A 17,977-nucleotide genomic window follows, 5' to 3' on the forward strand; every position below is an offset into this window, starting at 1 on the left:
ATTTAAAAAATTGTTGCTTCACCTTCCTGAGCAATAATCAGTTAAAACAAAATAATAAAAGCTAAACATAATTATTCAGCTGGTGGATGGGCTAATCTGTGCCACCCACCCCCCCCGACCTTGCTTTCAGGGAGGTCCCTTCCCTCAGTGCATATGGGCCAGGAGGGATTTCTTGTCTCTCCTATACTGCACTAGCTCGCCTGGCCCCTGGTTTGCAGTGCTGAGAGAACAGACCCCTTGTTCTCCTTGAGCACTGGATCTGCCTCCAGCTGCAGAGCAATTCTAGGCATTTGCAAAGCTCAGAGCAGACCATCCTGCTCCGAGCTGGGTTGCCCAGGGCAGAGGGAAATCCATCATTCTGTCAGTTAGAACCTAACTTTTTTCCAAGAGCCCTCTGTGCGTATGGAAGCTTTTTGCTGGCTCTCTCCTCCCCCGAGGTCCATGCTCACTGACTGTAATGTGATGCATGGCCAGGTGCTCTTGGCTTGGGGCTCTTTCTTTTATGACCTATTGCAAAGCCTCCCCTCTCTGCTAAGAGCCCTGTAGTGAGAGCTCATTATATGGAGCTCCTGGGTCTCTGGAGATCTGAATTAACACATGCATGCGCATACATCAGGATAGACTGAGACCTGCCAGGGCCTCCCCTGTCCTGGGTGGCCAAATGTCAGACCCGAACCTGGTGATCATGTGAGCAAGAATGGCCCTCGTGCGGCAATGAATCCCAGTTATGTTCCATTAGCGCCAGGGGTGATGGCTCATTCCTTTCTAAGATTGGGGCAGTGTGTGCGTAACGCCTCTAGAGGCTCAAACTCAAACCCCACACCTGAACTTGGGGGAGTTTCAGATTCAATTCCAGACGCTGGGGCTGCGGGCCTGTCTCTCTGTTGAACCGTGTGTATGTGTTCCTGTGGATTTTCTCTGAGCGTGTCTAGAGAATGTCCCTTTGTGAATTGAGGTCTGATATTTAGGACCATGAACTATTCCTTGGTGGAAATTTCAGATGCTGAGGCTTAAGCCCCTCTCATCACCTCTCCCTGTTCATGTGCTACTGGCTGTGATGTCTGATAGTGCCTGGCAGGCCATGTGGCTGTGCTGAGCTGGCTTTGTGCTTCGGGGGCCTCTGAGATTTCCCTTCTCTCCTGGGCCAGGAGTTCTGGATTTTCACTTGGGGAAGCTTCCTCTCTCTGCGCCCTATGGCGGGGTGAGGCATGTGCGGGAGAGGCAGACTCAGCAGGGAACAGGAGAATTGCGGCTTAGCACGCTGATATGCTCCTCCCCAGCATTCTGCTGTTTCCTTTAGGCCCATATAAAATCCCCCGTGATTGCACGCACATCCCCGTGTGACACCTGCTTGTTCTGGGAAGTGACTCTGTGGGCTTGACACCCGGAAGCTGCACCTCCCTGGGGCTGAAACATAGAAAGGCGGTTTAGAGTTACACTGTCCTGCTGGCCTCACCACATGCATAGCTCCATGCCTCCCTGCAGGCAGCTTCTAACAGCTCTGCTGGGAGTGGATGGCTTTTTGTTTTTAAAATTCTTTCTAAGGAAAGAGTTAATCTTGGTTCCCTAGTAGATTTCCTCCTGTCTTAATCCGAGCTTTCTGGCTGTCATGGTAGCAGATCTGCCTTAAAATAGTACACAGGTAGATGGAGAAATTAGTCCTGGTGCTGCAGGCTGGCTGGGGCATGATGTCTGAGGCAGGGTGTCTCTCTGATAGCATGGGAGAAGAAAAGGAGTACTTGTGGCACCTACAGCTCACGAAAGCTTATGCTCAAATAAATGTGTTCGTCTCTAAGGTGCCACAAGTACTCCTTTTCTTTTTGCGAATACAGACTAACACGGCTGCTACTCAGAAACCATGGGAGAAGAGTCATAGTCCTCTCTGGATGTTTATAGCTTGGTCTGCCCAAATGTTGCACCCTCTCTGAGGACACTTCGGCAGCTTGCCGAGAATCTAGTGGCATGGAGACTCTCCCAGCAATACCCACTACCGCGAATTGCATGTTGTCTGAGTTTGCTGGTCAGCAGGTGGGAACACAGGCGTTGGGGGGAGCAGACTTGGCTCTGCCTTGGTAGAATTTGGGCTTGTCTGCACAGGGTAAGTGACTGGAATAGCTGTTATGGGATAAATGATTCCAGAATAGCGATACTGGAATAGCTCCCTCTGTGGACCCTCTGTTCTGGAATAGGAGTCACTTTATTTCAGGATAATTACTCTACTTTGGAAGCAAACTAACTCTAGGAAAAAAAAAAGGGACTTCTATCATGGAGCAAAGCATCCACGTGGGGAGCTATTCTACAATAGCTATTTTGGGCAGTTTCTTCATGTAGACAAGCCCTTGCTCGTGCAGGGTAGTCACAGCCACGTGGACCCAGCTCCTCCTGTTCTACGAGGTGTTTGTGAATCGCCCACTTAATCAGAAGTGGCCTTGGCTTTTGGACCAGATATTTTAGCCTAGTTAGGTGTTTTTTTTTCCTGAGCTGAACTGTGAGGAGGAGGTGCACTGGGGGGGAAGAGCTGATAATACTGATAGGAAAAAGTCTCTAGACCACAGGACATTAAATAAGGGAGTGAAGTCCATTGAATGGAAAGTCGTTGGTATGGGGAGAGGCGAGATGAATCCAGGGATGAGTAAGAAGTTCTATGAGACAAAAGAAGTGGCGAGCCGGCGGATCTTGGTGAGAGAGCATCCCTGTACGCAGACACACACAGTCTGCTTCCTGTGACCCCACCGATCACCCTGTGTATGTGTTGTTCTTGGCAGTTTTTTTGAGGATTTGGAGAAGCGGCACCAGGAAAATATACTGATCCCTGACATCAGCGACATCCTAGAGAATCACGTGTCAAACCGCTTCAACCCTTACGTTGTCTATTGCTCCAACGAAGTCTACCAGCAAAGGACGCTACAGAAGCTTCTGTGAGTATTGCTGCACAGAGTGCTTTGGGGTCTGTAGCTAGCCAGTAGTAACCCAGGCTGAGCCACGCGTGGGACTTTCCATGGGTTTTGCGCTCCCGCCATTGAGTCACACACAGCAAATTCTCTTGTAGCTCAGAAGTCTCTTTCTTCAAGCAATTTGTGTCTGTCCCCAGGCTGCAGTGTGCTCGCTGTTCAAAGCTAGATGTGGGGACAATGCTCTACTAGTTGGGACAGTGACTGTGGGACCTACCTTCAGCTAGCAATAGCATGATTGTTTGTTTGGGATTGTTCTGTGTGAGCAGAGGTGGTGTAATGAGGGGGGAGGAAGGGCGTCCAAGAATGTCCTCACCACTCACAAATTATCAACATCCTGAGGGGAAGTGCTTTCGGGGTTGATCCATTCCCTTCGTGGATCTGGAGAGGCTCTGACCCCAGCCGGGAAGCGAGGATCTCTCTCTGGGATGTCTGTGTTTTCCAAACAGTCAGGCTTTCTCCGGCTTGTGCCAAGGTCATGTCGTCCATTGCGATGTCAGTACTGATATAATCACCCCTGGGGAGGACTGAGTGTCTCCAGTGCCTTTTCTTAAGCTCCAAGGGGATTAATACAGGCATTATTTGAACCAAGCATGTGTCCCAATTGTTAACGTCTCCCTGGGTGCTGTAACCATCTGTTGGAAACCCTGGAGAGCCCACGTCATTTCTAGGCCATTAGCTTCTCTAGCACATAAAGGATCTGGAAAGCATAAGCCTAATGGAGGATCCTTGTGTCCCATTTTAGAAACACGAATGCTACGTTTAAAGAGGCCTTGAAACAAATTGAGAGGAAGCCAGAGTGCGGTGGCCTGCCAATGAGCTCCTTCCTCATCCTCCCCATGCAAAGAGTAACACGCCTCCCCCTGCTTATGGACGTAAGTAAGAACCAGCAAGTGGAATTCCCTGGCACCTTTCAAAGGGACCGAGTGCGTTGAACCCACTGTGCCCTGCCATGAATCTAGCACAGCAGAGTACTTGAGACCTGCCTCCTGGCGGTCTTTGGCTGGTGTTATAGCTATGCAAGGGAGGTTCGATTCGGAAACTGACCTGAATCTTTGTCCAGAGCTTGAACTCCAGCCCAGAATGCTGGTTGGCCCTATTCCCTACTTCCTTCAATGCACAGTCTGCTATGGAATGACCCTGTGTGGCTTATGATGTCTCTCTCATCCCTATCGCTCTGCCCTGGTTCCTGAAGTACTTTTTTCACAGTCTAATGCCGCTGCCTTGCCCCTGAGGGAGGAGGTGCAAAGGCCTAGGGCAGGAAATGGTCTGCAAAACTGAGACTCTGTTCAATGCCCAAAAAAGCACAGAGGGTGTGGCATCTAGGTCATGCAGTGGGGAAAGCCCGGAGCTCCCTTGGTTGGGCTAGCAGTGATGTGCACGAGGAAGCTCGGAAGAGAGCAGTCCTTGAAAGATTCACCACCTCTGTACAATCCCTGAATCCAGCAACCCTCGAATGGGAGGGGAGTGGGGAAGAGCCAGTTTTGCTTTGCTCAACACAGCTAGTTTCTGCAAAGGGACGAGAACATATTAATATCCTTGTTTTCTTTACGGCCCCTATGTAGAATCTACAAGAAACACCAAGAGGCCAAGTGGAGAAGATGCCTCCAAGTAGAAAAAGAATTGCTTCTCCTGGTTTTGTTTATAATTTCCTCAATGTTGCATGCATCCTTCCCTCCCTCACTTGCATGTGCTAGTTATGAGCTCCCATCTGGGAGAGGACCCTGGGTTTGCCACATCCTAGAACCTGTGGGGGAATAGAGCAAAGCAGTTTAAATTGACATTTATTTTGGAAGGATCCTCTAATGTTCTCTCCATTTTCTAGACGGTTTGTCAGAAAACCAACGTGTACAGCACAGCCTATGAAGCTGCCACTCAAGCCCTGAAAGCCATCAGCAAGGTGAGGCGTCTGCAGCTTTGGAAGGAAGAAAGAAGCTGTATGTATTGTCCAATAGTAAACTGCAGGTGCTTTGCCTTGCTGCAAGAAGACCTGCCATGCTTACGTGATATATAGGAGACCTGATTCGTGGGGCTGCAAGGACTTCACAAGTCAGCCACATGAGTTACAGTTGTCTTTACCCTTTTGTTGCTCTACACATCTAGAGGCATCTGATCCCTCTGGCAGTACTTCAACATTATAAATCAAAGAATTAGCCACCTCTTCTCCCCCCCCCCCCCCCCCAACCAAACACAGAATTGTGATCATTCCTGGCATTAGTATTAAAGTAGCCTCTTCCCCCACACTAAGAGGCTGCTATATTCTGGCCTTTGTGAGCCCGTGGGGGGGGGGGCATGTACATGTGCATGATTTAATCACACTGAAGGGTAGCTGTCAGTGGAAGAGATGCCGCTAGCACTGTAGTCTGAAGTTGCACGCTGTCGAGAGGCCATGCTCTCCCCTGTAATTAACAACTCGTCTCACATTCCCTGTGGTCTATAAAGCAGTCTTCCCTCAGACAGCTACTAAAATGGGACCTTCCACCCAGTGCCTCCCAGGATGGCTTTGAAGGGAGATGGAGCACTTCACCGTTGTGTCTGAGACGAGAAGCGGGGAAAAGCAGACTGCCTTGCTCCAGAACAGCCCAGGGTCCCTGATTCAGAAGGATCTGGTAGCTGTGGAGGGACTTGAGAGGATGCTGTAAGATATCCTGAAGTCAGATGGCAGTCCGGCCGGGGAGAGGAGGGAATAGTGAGTGGAGAGGGAAAGTGCAGAGTTTGACGCCACTGAAACCGTCCTAGTGTTGCCAAATCGTATAGGCTTGGGAGCAAAGGAGTGATCAGTCAATCACTTGTAGCTGCTAGCTGTCCAGAACAGAGATGGAAGGCTGGCTGATCATCAGGGATCCTAGTTTTCCGTGATTATAACCAAAATTCTCCAATTAAAAAAAATCTGTTGTTTTCCCGCAATTAAAATGAAACGCTGGACTTCAGTTCCCCTTGCCACAATATCTATAGATATCAGTTGAGCACAATGTTTTATTGATTGATATATATATTTACAATTTTTAAGCAAATTCTAAGCCTACCAGTGCCATTAGTCATTATTATAAAATAAACTTAATAGAAGTGCAGTGCAATCCAGTCCCAGTGCAGTGTTTCTTTACTGCTGTCAATGGCCCTGCTGTTTCAGCCTCTTGTTTTCGTTTTTCATTTAGTTTGTTTAGCACTTTCCATGTGTTCTACAATTGAGAGATCACTTGATCATCACCTGTTAGGTTCACTCCCTCTGGGGCACCTGGCATTGGCCACTGTCAGCAGACAGGATACTGGGCTGGATGGACCTTTGGTCTGACCCAGTATGGCCCTTCTTATGTTCTTATGTCTGCCTCTGGATGTAATGTACAGCCTTGCTGCATACAGTACGGAATGACACATCACCATCAATGTGAAATTTGTCCTTGCCAAACTCAGTGGCTCAGTCTTCAAGGGTGATTTTTAAAGTTTTTGGCAATTTTTCATAACTTTAGTTACTCGCATCTGGAGGCTGAAATGAAATTGGACATGAACCCCTATATACTGTTGAGTAACCTCTGTAAGTCGGAAGCAGTTTATTGGAGTATGTTTAGCTATGTAAATTTAAAGTGCATTCAGAAGTCAACCACAAGAGGGGGAGATTATGTGCATTGAATAAATGACACTGGTCCTCTCTGTAAAATTTAGTTGTTAATTAATGTTTTTATTTTTTCACAAAATGCAAATATTAAAGATTCTCTTTAAAATTGCAAATTCTGCATTTTTTTCCATGGCAAACTGATCAACAGGGATCCTAGAAATCTGGCATGTTTGGGCCATGAAGAGGGGAGCAGGAAGGGTGGCCGCTGTCTGTTGTCACCCTTAAATCAGTTGAGTCCTAGGCAATGTTGCCAGGAGTTGCGTGGCAAAAGGTAGGGGGAGGGAACTGCATTTATTTTGCTTTCCAGCAAGAGAGGAAGAAAAGGCTGGAAAATCTTGGCGAGAGCAGGCAAAAATTGCCCAACATTGCAAGCGTGTCACAGCTCCGGTAGAAAAGAAGGTGCTTTAAAGTAGCAAACCAATTCTTCTTCCAAACTTTTAAATCTCTGGTGCATGTCTCCAACCCTCCTGCCTCACTTCATGCCTCAGTTTAGTGGCAGTGAAGAACTCCAGGCTGTCCAATTGTGTCCACTGTGTAGAAAGAGAACACAAGCTGAGCATTGGAATAATTCTGTCTTTCTGCTTCTAGCTAGTTAAGAAATGCAATGAGGGAGCCCACACGATGGAGAGGACCGAGCAGATGTACACACTTCAGAAACACCTGGAGTTTGGAAAGATCAAGGTGAGGAGTCCTCTTTGTTGGAAATGTGCCCTGGGCTTCTCTTCTTATGCTTTGCAGTGATGGCAGCTTTTTCAATACTTGCAGCCAGATTGACAAAGGTATTTAGGCACCTAGTGAACATTACTAAAATGCCTGAGTGAGTTAGGCACCTAACTCACATTGAAAATCCGTCTGTCTCAAGAGTTTTATATTGTTGCTGTCATTTAAAACAAGAACTTTGGTTGATTTGAGTGAACAATCTTGCTCAAAAGCTGTTCATCCCGCTGTCTTTTTTTACTGCCATTTAAAATTGAAGATGCAAACTGTTAACATGCAATATTGGATCTGTGCTTTTTGCCAAGAGCACTGTCAGCCTGGTGGCACTCCATACGCACTACCAGTCAGGAGATCAGAACAGACGGGTGGGACTAATTACTTTAAGAATTGCTATGCATTTAAAAGAATTTCTTTTGAGGCCAATCCCCCTGGTGGGAGGAGCAAGAGAAATGAAGTCACTGTTGTCACTCTGCATGGTCTGGAGATGGTTTCATGTAGCTAAAATAGCTGTCTCTTGTTCTACCAGGAAACTCCTTCAATACTAGCTCACTAAAGACCAGATTTTCAGAACTGCCTGGTGCCCAAGTTCAAGTCCAGATTTTTTCAAAGAGCCCAGCTCTCTGCATCTGGCTTTAGAATGGCTGCGTAGTTCTCCACTGACAATGCAATAGGGGACCTTTGGTGATCACTTCAGACTCTTCTTTTACTGTTGCTATTATGTCCCAAAATTGACTACATTTCTTGTTCTGTTGCAGCCTTTCCCACTGATTTCTGCTTCCCGCTGGCTGCTGAAAAGAGGGGAGATCTCCCTTTCCCATTCAGAAGATGCTGGTATCTTCCGCAAAGGCTTTGGCCGGGCTAACTGCTATCTTTTTCTGTTCAATGACGTCCTGATTGTAACCAAGAAGAAAAGGTAAGAGAGGATATTTATGGTCTCTTCTTGTTGAGCTCATAAGAAGAGACTTTTTATCAATTGCCTCACCTGAAGCGGTCAGTAGCACTGAGGGTGCATTACCTAGTGGTAAATTACTGTCTCATGAATAGAAAAGGAGTACTTGTGGAACCTTACAGACTAGTAAATTTATTTGAGCATAAGCTTTTGGGAGCTACAGCTCACTTCATTGGATGCATGATCTCATGAATGTCTGTCTGTGTATTTGCAAAGCTAGAGCCCTAGTTGACTAGGTGGTTCAGAAGAATGACAGAGAGATGTGGAGCATTCATGCCCATCACCGGTTTGAATCCATTCCATAGTGAGTGCAGTTGGCCGTCTGACTGTGGTTTGATGCCTGTGTAGTTAAGTAAGTTGGTGCCCTTGCTCCAGCTCCTACATGATGGGTGTCCTTATTTCAAAAAACCAAACCAAAACAACCCCCTCCCAGTTGACACTCCCTAGGGTGCTATTGTTGAGAACCTCGGCAGAGAAGCCAGGGACTGAATGGGTCATGTCCTCCTCTTGCTGAGATGTTTCCTGCGGGATTGGGGCCCAGTGCGAATGGAGTGAGGCAGATTTTTTGAGGCAGGTCTAAATGTTTTGTTTCAGCCTGCTCAAAATACTTTATCTCACTTCACAACAGCATTTTGCTTTGAAATTCAGCTCATTTTAAAAACACAGATGGAAAAGCACCTGAAGATGACACAAAACAAAGAAATTGGGGGGGGGGGGGGAATCATTTCAGGTTGAACAAAATGTTTAGTTTTGGCCTGAGACCAAGCAAATTAAAAAAAAAAATTCATTTCAGGTCCAATGCAACTGAATATTTTTCCCTGGATTTTTCAGTTTGGCTCCGAACCAAAAACCCCAGTGATTTCTCTCCGCAGGTTACAGGTTAGGGGTGAGGTGGGTAGAAACTTGTTCCTGTCCCGCTGGGTAAGAAGTGGCTCTGCCCTCCAGTGCTGTCACTTGAACCTCTCTGATCAATGTTAGAGGCAAAAAAGGGCAAGAAATGCATACAGGAAATTGCAGGAAAGACGTCATCCCTGCCCTTTTATTAGTGAGTTAACCAAAGAGGAGGAGGAGGCACCAAGCCTTTTGTTCAAGACACTCCTTAGCCTGCAGCTATGAAGCTCTCCTGTTAACAGAATGTTTAAAACTTTGGATCTTTGACCAAATCCTTTGCTTACAAGTCATCAAATAGGAGCAATTTAGGTACACGAATTAACCCCATTGTGATGGCCCTTTTGCTGGAACCTATTGCTCCCAACTATTCAGGAGCATTAACAATGGGCAGTGAAAACAGTGTGATGGAGCTGGCATCCACCGCTTGTTCTCAGAGGCCAGGTTGAGGAAAGGTTGTGATGATCTTAAAACAAAACAAAAAAACCACCTCTCTCCCAAAATTCAAGCAGAGCACACACTGTCAAGAATGAGAGAGGACAAGGAAGACAATAGCCAGCCTTTGGAATTTAAAGTAAAAACATGACCACCAAATCACAGCCCTGCAAAGCTAGTATGAAAACTTACCCACCTGGGCACAACATTGACTTGGTCTCGTGATATTTATAATACAGCAGCACCTGGAAGCCCTAGTCGTGGATCAGGGGCCCATTCTGCTAGGAGCTTTACAGGCACAAGAACAAGATGGTCCTTTTCCCCAAAGACCTTACAGTCTAAAAGAAGATGGGGGGGTAGAATTTAATATTTGGTTTGCCTGACCAAAAAATGGCACTTCCAGGAGAGCTCTTTGCAAGGCTGTGTGTTTATCTAACTATCTACATAACCTTGCAAAGCTCATTCCACCAAAGGTAAGCACCTTCCCTCTGATTCGTTCTGGTGCCATTTGTGCCAAGCTGGCACCACATAAAGAGGAATATTAGCCCTGCAAGGTTGCTTCTTAAACAGTTTTCTATAATTTGATTCCTTGGTTTCCTCTCACTCCCCCAGTTGGCACAGAGATCTGATTAAATTCTCTGCCTTCTGAATGTTTGTCTCTCGTGCTTGCCAGCCTTTAAAGTCTTTTGGGGTCACTTTTGTCTGTTTCCATTTGGAATCCTGTTGCTGCTGTGGAAAGTTGAGGATTGGATTTATATGGAAATAACACACCACGGTCTACTGCTAGAGGAGTTAAAGTGAACTGCTGCTCCTGAGTAATTACTAACGTGCACATGCTGAGGAGATGAAATACGAATTCTCTCTCTGAGTGGGGATCTCTCTGCAGTTCTGCCCGTTTCCATGGCTCTTTCAGCTTATTATGGACTATATATGCTCTTGAATGCTACATCAGTTCCCATGGTGGCTTGAGAAATTCACCATCCCAGAAAAAGAAGTCATGATTAAATGTTCAGTTGGCAACTGAACTCTGGGTTGCCAATAGCCAAAATCAAACCAGCCCCTGTCTCAAACACTCTGCTATTGGCTCTAGGACATGGTGGATTGTGATGGTTTATGTGTTAAGGGCCTGATCCAGACAGCCCCTGCAGCAAAAGATTACAGCCTAAACAAGGCAGAAAGAGAGATGAGTTGTCCCAGGTCATCCAGCAGGTTAGTGCCCTGTCCCCTGGATCATGCTGCCTCTCAACACGTAGGGCTAGTTCTCTGAAAACATCTGCTCAGCGCCAGTCACAAAAAGCCAACAGAATGTTAGGAAGCCTTAGGAAAGGGAGAAATAATAAGACCAAAAATATCATATTACCTCTGTATAAATCCATTGTACACCCACAACTTGAATACTTTGTGCAGTTCTTAAAAAAGAAAAGGAGTACTTTAAATTTGTTAGTCTCTAAGGTGCCACAAGTACTCCTTTTCTTTTTTGTGAATACAGACTAACACGGCTGCTACTCTGAAACCTGTGCAGTTCTTGTCACCCTGTCTCAAATGAGAGATATTAGAATTGGAAAATGTACAGAAAGGATGAGGGGGATGGAACAGCTTCCACGTGAGGAAAGATTAAGATAGAGGTCTGTGATATCATGACTGGGGTGGAGAAAGTGGATCAGAAAGTGTTATTTACCCCTTCACATAACACAAGAACCAGGGATCACCCAATGAAATGAATAGTCAGCAGGTTTAAAACAAACAAAAGGAAGAATTTCTTCACAATGCGCAGTCAACTTGTGGAACTCATTGCCAGGGATGTTGTGAAGGCCAAAAGGATAACAGGGTTCAAAAAAGAATTAGATAGCTGCATGGAGGACCGTTCCATCAATGGCTATTAGCCAAGATGGTCAGGAATGCAATACATGCCAAGCACTGGAAATGGCCAACAGGGGTGGATCATTCACTGATTTCCCTGCTCTGTTCATTATCTCTGAAGCATTGGGCACTGGCCACCGTTGGAAGACAGGATACTGGGCTAGGTGGACCTTTGGTCTGAGCAAATGTGGCTGTTCTTACGTTTTGAGGTCCAACCGCAGCCAGTAGCCCAGGTCGGATAGAGGACCGGTAGCAGCAGCTTTGCTGGCAAGATGGCATCTGCCCTTGAGGCTTCTGCCAGCACAGCTACGTTGGTCCTGTATCCCACTTCATCAGCCCATGCTGTGCCAGCAGAAGTCTATAGGAGAGCCCAACCACTTGGCCTTGATGGGAAGCGGGAGTTAATGAGCTAAGAAAAGGCCTGATGGAACAACTAAACCTTGTGTGTCCTGGTATTTGCTGGGCTCTGGTAAACCTTCAGGGAAGCTGCTTTCAAGACCGAGTTCCCGTCCCTGGTGAGCATGGCTCTGGAAGCGAGCAGCATGTCCAGCACTGGAAGGTTCTAACCCCGCTGCCTTTGTTGCCTCTAGTGAGGAGAGCTACATAGTTATGGACTATGCCAAGCTGGATCAGATAATGGTGGAGAAAATTGAAAGCCTTGACAGTCCCTCGTCTCCCCCCGGGAAGCCAGGATCAAGTGGTGCAGCCCGTAGCGGCCACTCGTTTCGAGTGATCATGAAGAGGAACAGCGAAGGGAAGGAGGAGACGATTGTGCTGTCGGCAGAGTCTCTGTGAGTGTTGCTCTGTGGGCTTCCTTCCTAAACATACAGAGGGGCTGTGGATTTTTTTTTTCCTGGATTGTGGGTGGGGTGTGAGTGGTGTGTTGTGTGGGTTTTTTTTTTTTGTTTGGTTGGGTTTTTTTTTAATAAAATGCTGTTTCGCGTTCTCTCTCTCTTTTTTCAAGATGGGGTGGGGAGGGGAGAACATGTGTAACAGGTTATTTTGTGTTACACCGGTGCCTGATTTTATAGCACATGAATAAATACGTTAGGCCACCAAAACCTCTCCTCCCCCATAGCACAGAAATAAGTTCTGCCTTAACTCTTCCCTATTTGTCTTCTGCAAATTGCTGAGCTCTGCAGAGAAAGCAGCCGCTAACTCATTTCCCAAGGTCTCCAGCCTGGCTTTTCCCCTCCCTGCTTTGGAATCTCTAGATCATGAGCTGCTGCCTCCTTTTTGCTTTCTCTCTTATCCTTATCTATCTACCTACCTTTCCCTATACCCTCAGGCCATAAGTAACTTCCATTTGCTGCTGTTAAATCCTGTTCTCTCTTATGGAGGCTTGTCTTTCTCTTTCGCTTCCTAAAAAAGAAAAGGAGTACTTGTGGCACCTTAGAGACTAACAAATTTATTTGAGCATAAGCTTTCATGAGCTACAGCTCACTTCATCAGATGCATCCGATGAAGTGAGCTGTAGCTCATGGAAGCTTATGCTCAAATAAATTTGTTAGTCTCTAAGGTGCCACAAGTACTCCTTTTCTTTTTGTGAATACAGACTAACACGGCTGCTACTCTGAAATCTTTCACTTCCTGCTGTTCTTAGGTCAAAATGGCACATAGTCCCATTATCCTGACGAGATCAGCCTTCATCCCTTAGACTCGATCCTGTTTCACAAGAAGTGACAGTTCTTTTGGGAATCCCCAAACTTTTGCCTCTGATCCTGGGTATATATTTCAGCCATCTCCACTACTTTATTGTCTCACCTGATTTTTTTCATTAATGTGTGACACAATCCTATAGATACTCGGCAAACTTTTACACTGCTTCTGCTTCAGAGCTACATCTCTCCGTTTCAGCTTGCAGAGAATAAAGTCCAGACCCACTTCATAGAGATTAAATTATTTGTTTAAAGTTGCATCTTTCAGATGTTTGGCTCTTTTGGGAGAGAGCTGCTGGAATTTAGCATGTGCAGGAGACCAGTATTTCTATCTTATCTACAGCCTGGCAGAACCTTTTGGTTATAATGTAAGGTATTTCCACGCTTGTTACCTGCACATAACAAGGTCTTTAACTCTTGACAGGAGTGATCGGGCTCGCTGGATCACTGCTCTGATGCACAGAGAAAACAAAACAGATGACGTGGGTAGTAAAGGAGGTAAAACTTTATTGATAACCAGCCCTCGTCATTAAGGTTTATTTTTAACGTCTGTAGCTTGCACACTGATGTCTGTTAATTATTGTACGACTCTCCCTGGTTAAGGACTAAAGATCTCCTTCCAAAGGTCAAAGTCTGTGGTTGGAAAGTTTGTGACTCCAAGGGATTTGCTTGTGCTGTGGACATGCATGTATTAAATTATGAAAGAGTCTAATTCTCCTGTTGGGAGACCCATTCTAATCTGTCGCATGTTCTCCTGCTACCAGCATTTGCCTCCCATGAAGATATCAGACCTTTTACTCCGGAGCCGCAGTTAACTCTAATCTGTCCCTTTACGATTCTGTCATTGGCTTGTGAGCTCCTTATAAAGGCGGGGTGGGATGCTAAATAAGGGAAAGGAAATGGTTCTCCTTGGAGGAGGAATGCTCTTCCGAATAGAGAGAGAGACTTCTGCTCCCTCTGCTGGCTCTGCCTCAGCAGCTGTTAACTCGCATGGTCCTGTGACTCCAAAATCCGTTCTTGTCTGGGAATACACCAGGAAGTGAACAAAAACGTTGTGTTAATTCCAAGCTCTGCAGAAATGGAAGCGGGGGGGGGGGGGGGTGGATTATGTGCCAAATGAAAAACTCAAAGCTGATCAAATAAAAATCTTCTTTCTCCAACTTCTGGTTAGCCCCACCAGCTGTGTGCATGGTCTCTGGAGTACGTAATTCAAATGGTTGCAGTTGATTTATTTGATTGTTATGAATCTAGCATTGCTAGCCCCAAGTGTTTGAAAATTTATGCAAGGGCTCCAAGCAAATCATGAGACTGGCTTAAAAATCATGGGATTTTAAAAATTATTTAAAAATGCTGGACCGGGGGGCTTCACCACTTCCTGGTTTCTGAGTTTTTAGTATTAACTCAGATCCTGTTTTCAGGCTTTTCTCCATGACCACAAGGGCTAATAACTTTTTAAATGAAAACTGAGACTCTCTGCTAATCACATGACTCCAGAAGCTGGGGCTTTCAGAGCCCCCTTCCCATCTCCCACTCCCTAGGTATTGCGACACTTGTGATAAAATTGTGAGATCTGGCAGCATTGTGAATCACCTTCCCAAAGACCCATAGCTCTGAACAGCCTGGGTAACAAACTCTTCACCAGCTCAAATCATAGAGGAGTCGTTCCAAAGCTTTAACAGTAAGAGCAAAGGGTAGGACTAGAGCCACTGGAAATGGGTACATGTTTGTTCCACTCATTTGGTTTGTGCCACCTCCTGCCGCTTTGTTGCTTTGCGATCAAATGACCCTAAAACCCAAACTTGCCACGTTTTGCCTGGTTTGGGGTCAAAAAATCAAGTTCCACAGGACTTATCCCCAAAATTCTGCCTACATCTGCTGTAAGCACTGTCACAAATATTAATAGGCCTGTAATCATTTATCTATAGTGCCATGTCAGCTTTTAGGTTATATCCATGCTATGAGCTAGCGGTGCAATTTCCCCTGCTTACGTACCTGTATACGCACCGGCCCTTGCCAAGCTTGTGTGAGTCCCAATAGCAATGTAGCAGCTGTCGAGCTATGCTAGCTGAGCCATGCTGAGTATTTACTCTCCTGCAACCAGCGAGTTTGTACTCTGTGCGGCTCAGCCGTGCCTCTCCTGCCACTGCAGCTACAGTGCTGATTTATTCTCTCCTAGCTCGCTGAGAGCTAGCGCCTGTAGGTAAGCAGGGGACTCACCCCCGGCTCGCAGGGAGACGTGCACGCTGCCCTGAGAGCTTGCAGCCATGCACAGACGAGCCCAGCTCTGGACAGAGAGAGGGGGCAGAGCACAGATGCAGAGAGGAATAGGAGGCACTTCTAGCAGGTGTGGGTGTACGGAGGGATTGGAGCAGAGCATTAGGCTGCCCCAAGGGCTGGGGAACAGTGCAAGGGAGGTTGTGAAGTGGAGACCGGATTGGGGAGCCCACGGGGCGGGGTACAGGAGGAACGAGAGCAGAGATGTGGGTGGGGTGAGCAGCACCTGGAAGTTGCTGCCTGAGTGCTTAGCTTGAGTGGTTGTGGGGCCGTCACTGGAACCTGAATCTGCTCTGGACTTGCCCAATTGCACCTGCATCTCGGCACCGTTTTACAGCTCTCCTTGTGTGAGCAAAGGCTGTCTGTCTTGTGCCTTGGGCCTCCCGTCCCTTAGGAGCCGGCAGTGATGCGGCAGGGCCTGTCCGCTCTGTGACCAGCCCTCTCCCGTCTACCTGTGACTGCAGCTCTGAGTATTTGGCTGCAGAGTCCAGTTGAGCCATAGCATCATCCGGCATTTTGTCTAGTCCCGCTGCGCTTTGTGTTTCATTCAGTCTCCGCATTCTCTCTCTCTTTCTCTCTCCTCCAACTAGAGCTGAGACAGGTGGAGATAATCAGGGCCTACTTGGCTAAACAGACGGATGAGATTTCCCTGCAGCAGGCGGATGTCGTCTTGGTCCTCGGCGAGGAGGATGGTAAGTGATTTGGCGTGACTGAGGTAACAAACAGAGAAGGAAGAGCAGGGGACTTGGAGCCAGGACTCCTGAGTGCTGTTCTTGGCTCTGGGAAGGGAGTGTGATCTAGGGGGAGACTGGAGCCTAACCTGCTCTCCGAAAAGGTACCTCTTACTTTTTGGAGCGGGTTTCAGAGTAGCAGCCGTGTTAGTCTGTATTCGCAAAAAGAAAAGGAGTACTTGTGGCACCTTAGAGACTAACAAATTTATTAGAGCATAAGCTTTCGTGAGCTACAGCTCACTTCATCGGATGCATTTTTTTGGAGCGGGTTTCCCTGGGCTCAGATCCTGATGCTGCCGGAATGCCATTTGACCTTGGGGAAGTCCCTTCCCTTCACCATGTCGGTCCCATGGGAAGAATGGCTCCACCTCATGGAGGTGTTGTGGGAAGTGCTTTGAGGGCTGGGGATGGCGGACACTGCCGCGTTACCCAGTGAATATGCCAGGACTGTATAGGAGCTGTCTGGAGCAGTAGCTGGACATCCACGTGAATCCATAGCCCACTGTGTCATTCACAGTCATGACTAGAGCTGGTCAGAAACTTTCTGATGAAAGAGTTTCAGTTTGGGTTGGATGCTCTGTCGTGTGCTCCCAGGCAGGGCTCTCTTGGACAGCTGGGGTGTCCAGGGTCCAAAACTCCAGGGATCTCCACGTGTGGGCTACCCCAGGGTCCCTGCCATGGAGCTGGGAACCTGGAAGTGTGGGTCAAGCCAGGGCAGCTTCTTCCAGGCCCTGGGCAGTTCATGACTGGCTGGTGCCCTGGAGCAAGGGGCTTGGAGCAGACTGTGTATGTTCACCATCTAGGTATTCTCTTTTCCCGTCTAACTGAGATCTTCACTCCCTCTCTTAGGCTGGTACTTGGGTGAGAGGCTGCGAGATGGCGAGAGAGGCTGGTTTCCCCAGTCGTGCGCTCAGCACATCACCAACCGCAACGCTGTGGAGAGCAACGTCCGGCGCATGGAGCGGCTGCGGATAGAGACGGATGTGTGAGTCCCAGGCCCCGGGGGACGTTCTCTCTCTGGAATAAGCCAGTTATAAGGCCATGAGCCGCAAGCCGGCTGAGCCCATAGACTTTTGAGGAGAGGAAAGTCTGTGGTCCAGACCCGCTGATGCCCTTGGTGTCTCTCCCATGCAGCTGATCTTCGGAGCAAACTCCATTTCCCTTCCTTTTAAGAAAACGCTCTCTAGAGGAACTAACTTGACTCAGACGTGAGCATTTTGTGCAGAGAGAGGGACTGTGTAACCTCTGTGCATGCACTCAGGATGTGTCATCTTCTCTCTGAAGACTTCAGTAACCCTAGGAGCTACTTCACATCGTCTGATCTGCCCTGGCCCCTCGTATGCAGCTGGACGGTTTTCTAATATCGACTGGAATTTGCTGCATGGAATTTAAAGCCATGGCTTCTTGCTTTGAAATCCAACCCAGAGACGTCTCTGAAATATTCAAATGTGGAGCTGGGGCTTTAGTTAGATATTTCAGTTTGTGTGCCGCTGTCTCCAATTCACCTTTATTCTCTCTCTGAAATCACCTATTGCTATTAGTCCTGGGGCAAGCACTTGTCAGGGACCCTAATGGAACATGCAGCAGTTTAGTTACAGGGGTTCTTTGCAGCCACTGTATTGTGGAGAACACGTCCAGGTGTGGTTTGATAAGTGTGTATCTATAAAATGGATATTTTTCCTTCTTAGTGATTTGAATAGTCTGTCCTCATTTTCAGTAGATGGTTAGCAGCTGTGTCTAGCTCTATGTTGGCTGGAGTGTTGGGGAGGCTCTGTCGATGAAGTGACCTGAGCTGCTGAAAGTCTGAGCGTCCTTCAAACCAGGGAAGGCTGCTTATGTGATTCTGCGCCCATGCAGAGGGTGAATCCTTCACAGCTGGAGGCTTGTGGACGAAGGGGGGT

General features: G+C 47.3%; 1 protein-coding gene across 3 annotated transcripts in view; it reads left to right on the top strand.

Annotated features, from left to right (window-relative positions):
• The window catches only part of ARHGEF16 (Rho guanine nucleotide exchange factor 16), a 38,173-nt gene extending 20,413 nt beyond the window's left edge, over positions 1-17,760 (top strand). For 2 of the 3 annotated variants that reach the window (XM_038376885.2, XM_043499842.1), the window contains exons 7-15: positions 2,766-2,918; positions 3,697-3,826; positions 4,777-4,851; positions 7,153-7,245; positions 8,037-8,194; positions 12,004-12,204; positions 13,496-13,569; positions 15,936-16,037; positions 16,926-17,760. In XM_038376885.2, coding sequence (XP_038232813.1) covers positions 2,766-2,918; positions 3,697-3,826; positions 4,777-4,851; positions 7,153-7,245; positions 8,037-8,194; positions 12,004-12,204; positions 13,496-13,569; positions 15,936-16,037; positions 16,926-17,065 — 1,126 coding nt within the window. In that variant the 3' untranslated portion in view covers positions 17,066-17,760. The remainder of the gene's footprint in view (positions 1-2,765; positions 2,919-3,696; positions 3,827-4,776; positions 4,852-7,152; positions 7,246-8,036; positions 8,195-12,003; positions 12,205-13,495; positions 13,570-15,935; positions 16,038-16,925) is intronic. The other variant, XM_043499843.1, reaches the window with a different exon arrangement.
• Positions 17,761-17,977: the final 217 nt, after the last annotated feature.

The sequence above is a fragment of the Dermochelys coriacea genome, chromosome 18 (assembly GCF_009764565.3).
Source record: "Dermochelys coriacea isolate rDerCor1 chromosome 18, rDerCor1.pri.v4, whole genome shotgun sequence".
Classification (NCBI taxonomy): Eukaryota; Metazoa; Chordata; order Testudines; family Dermochelyidae; genus Dermochelys; species Dermochelys coriacea.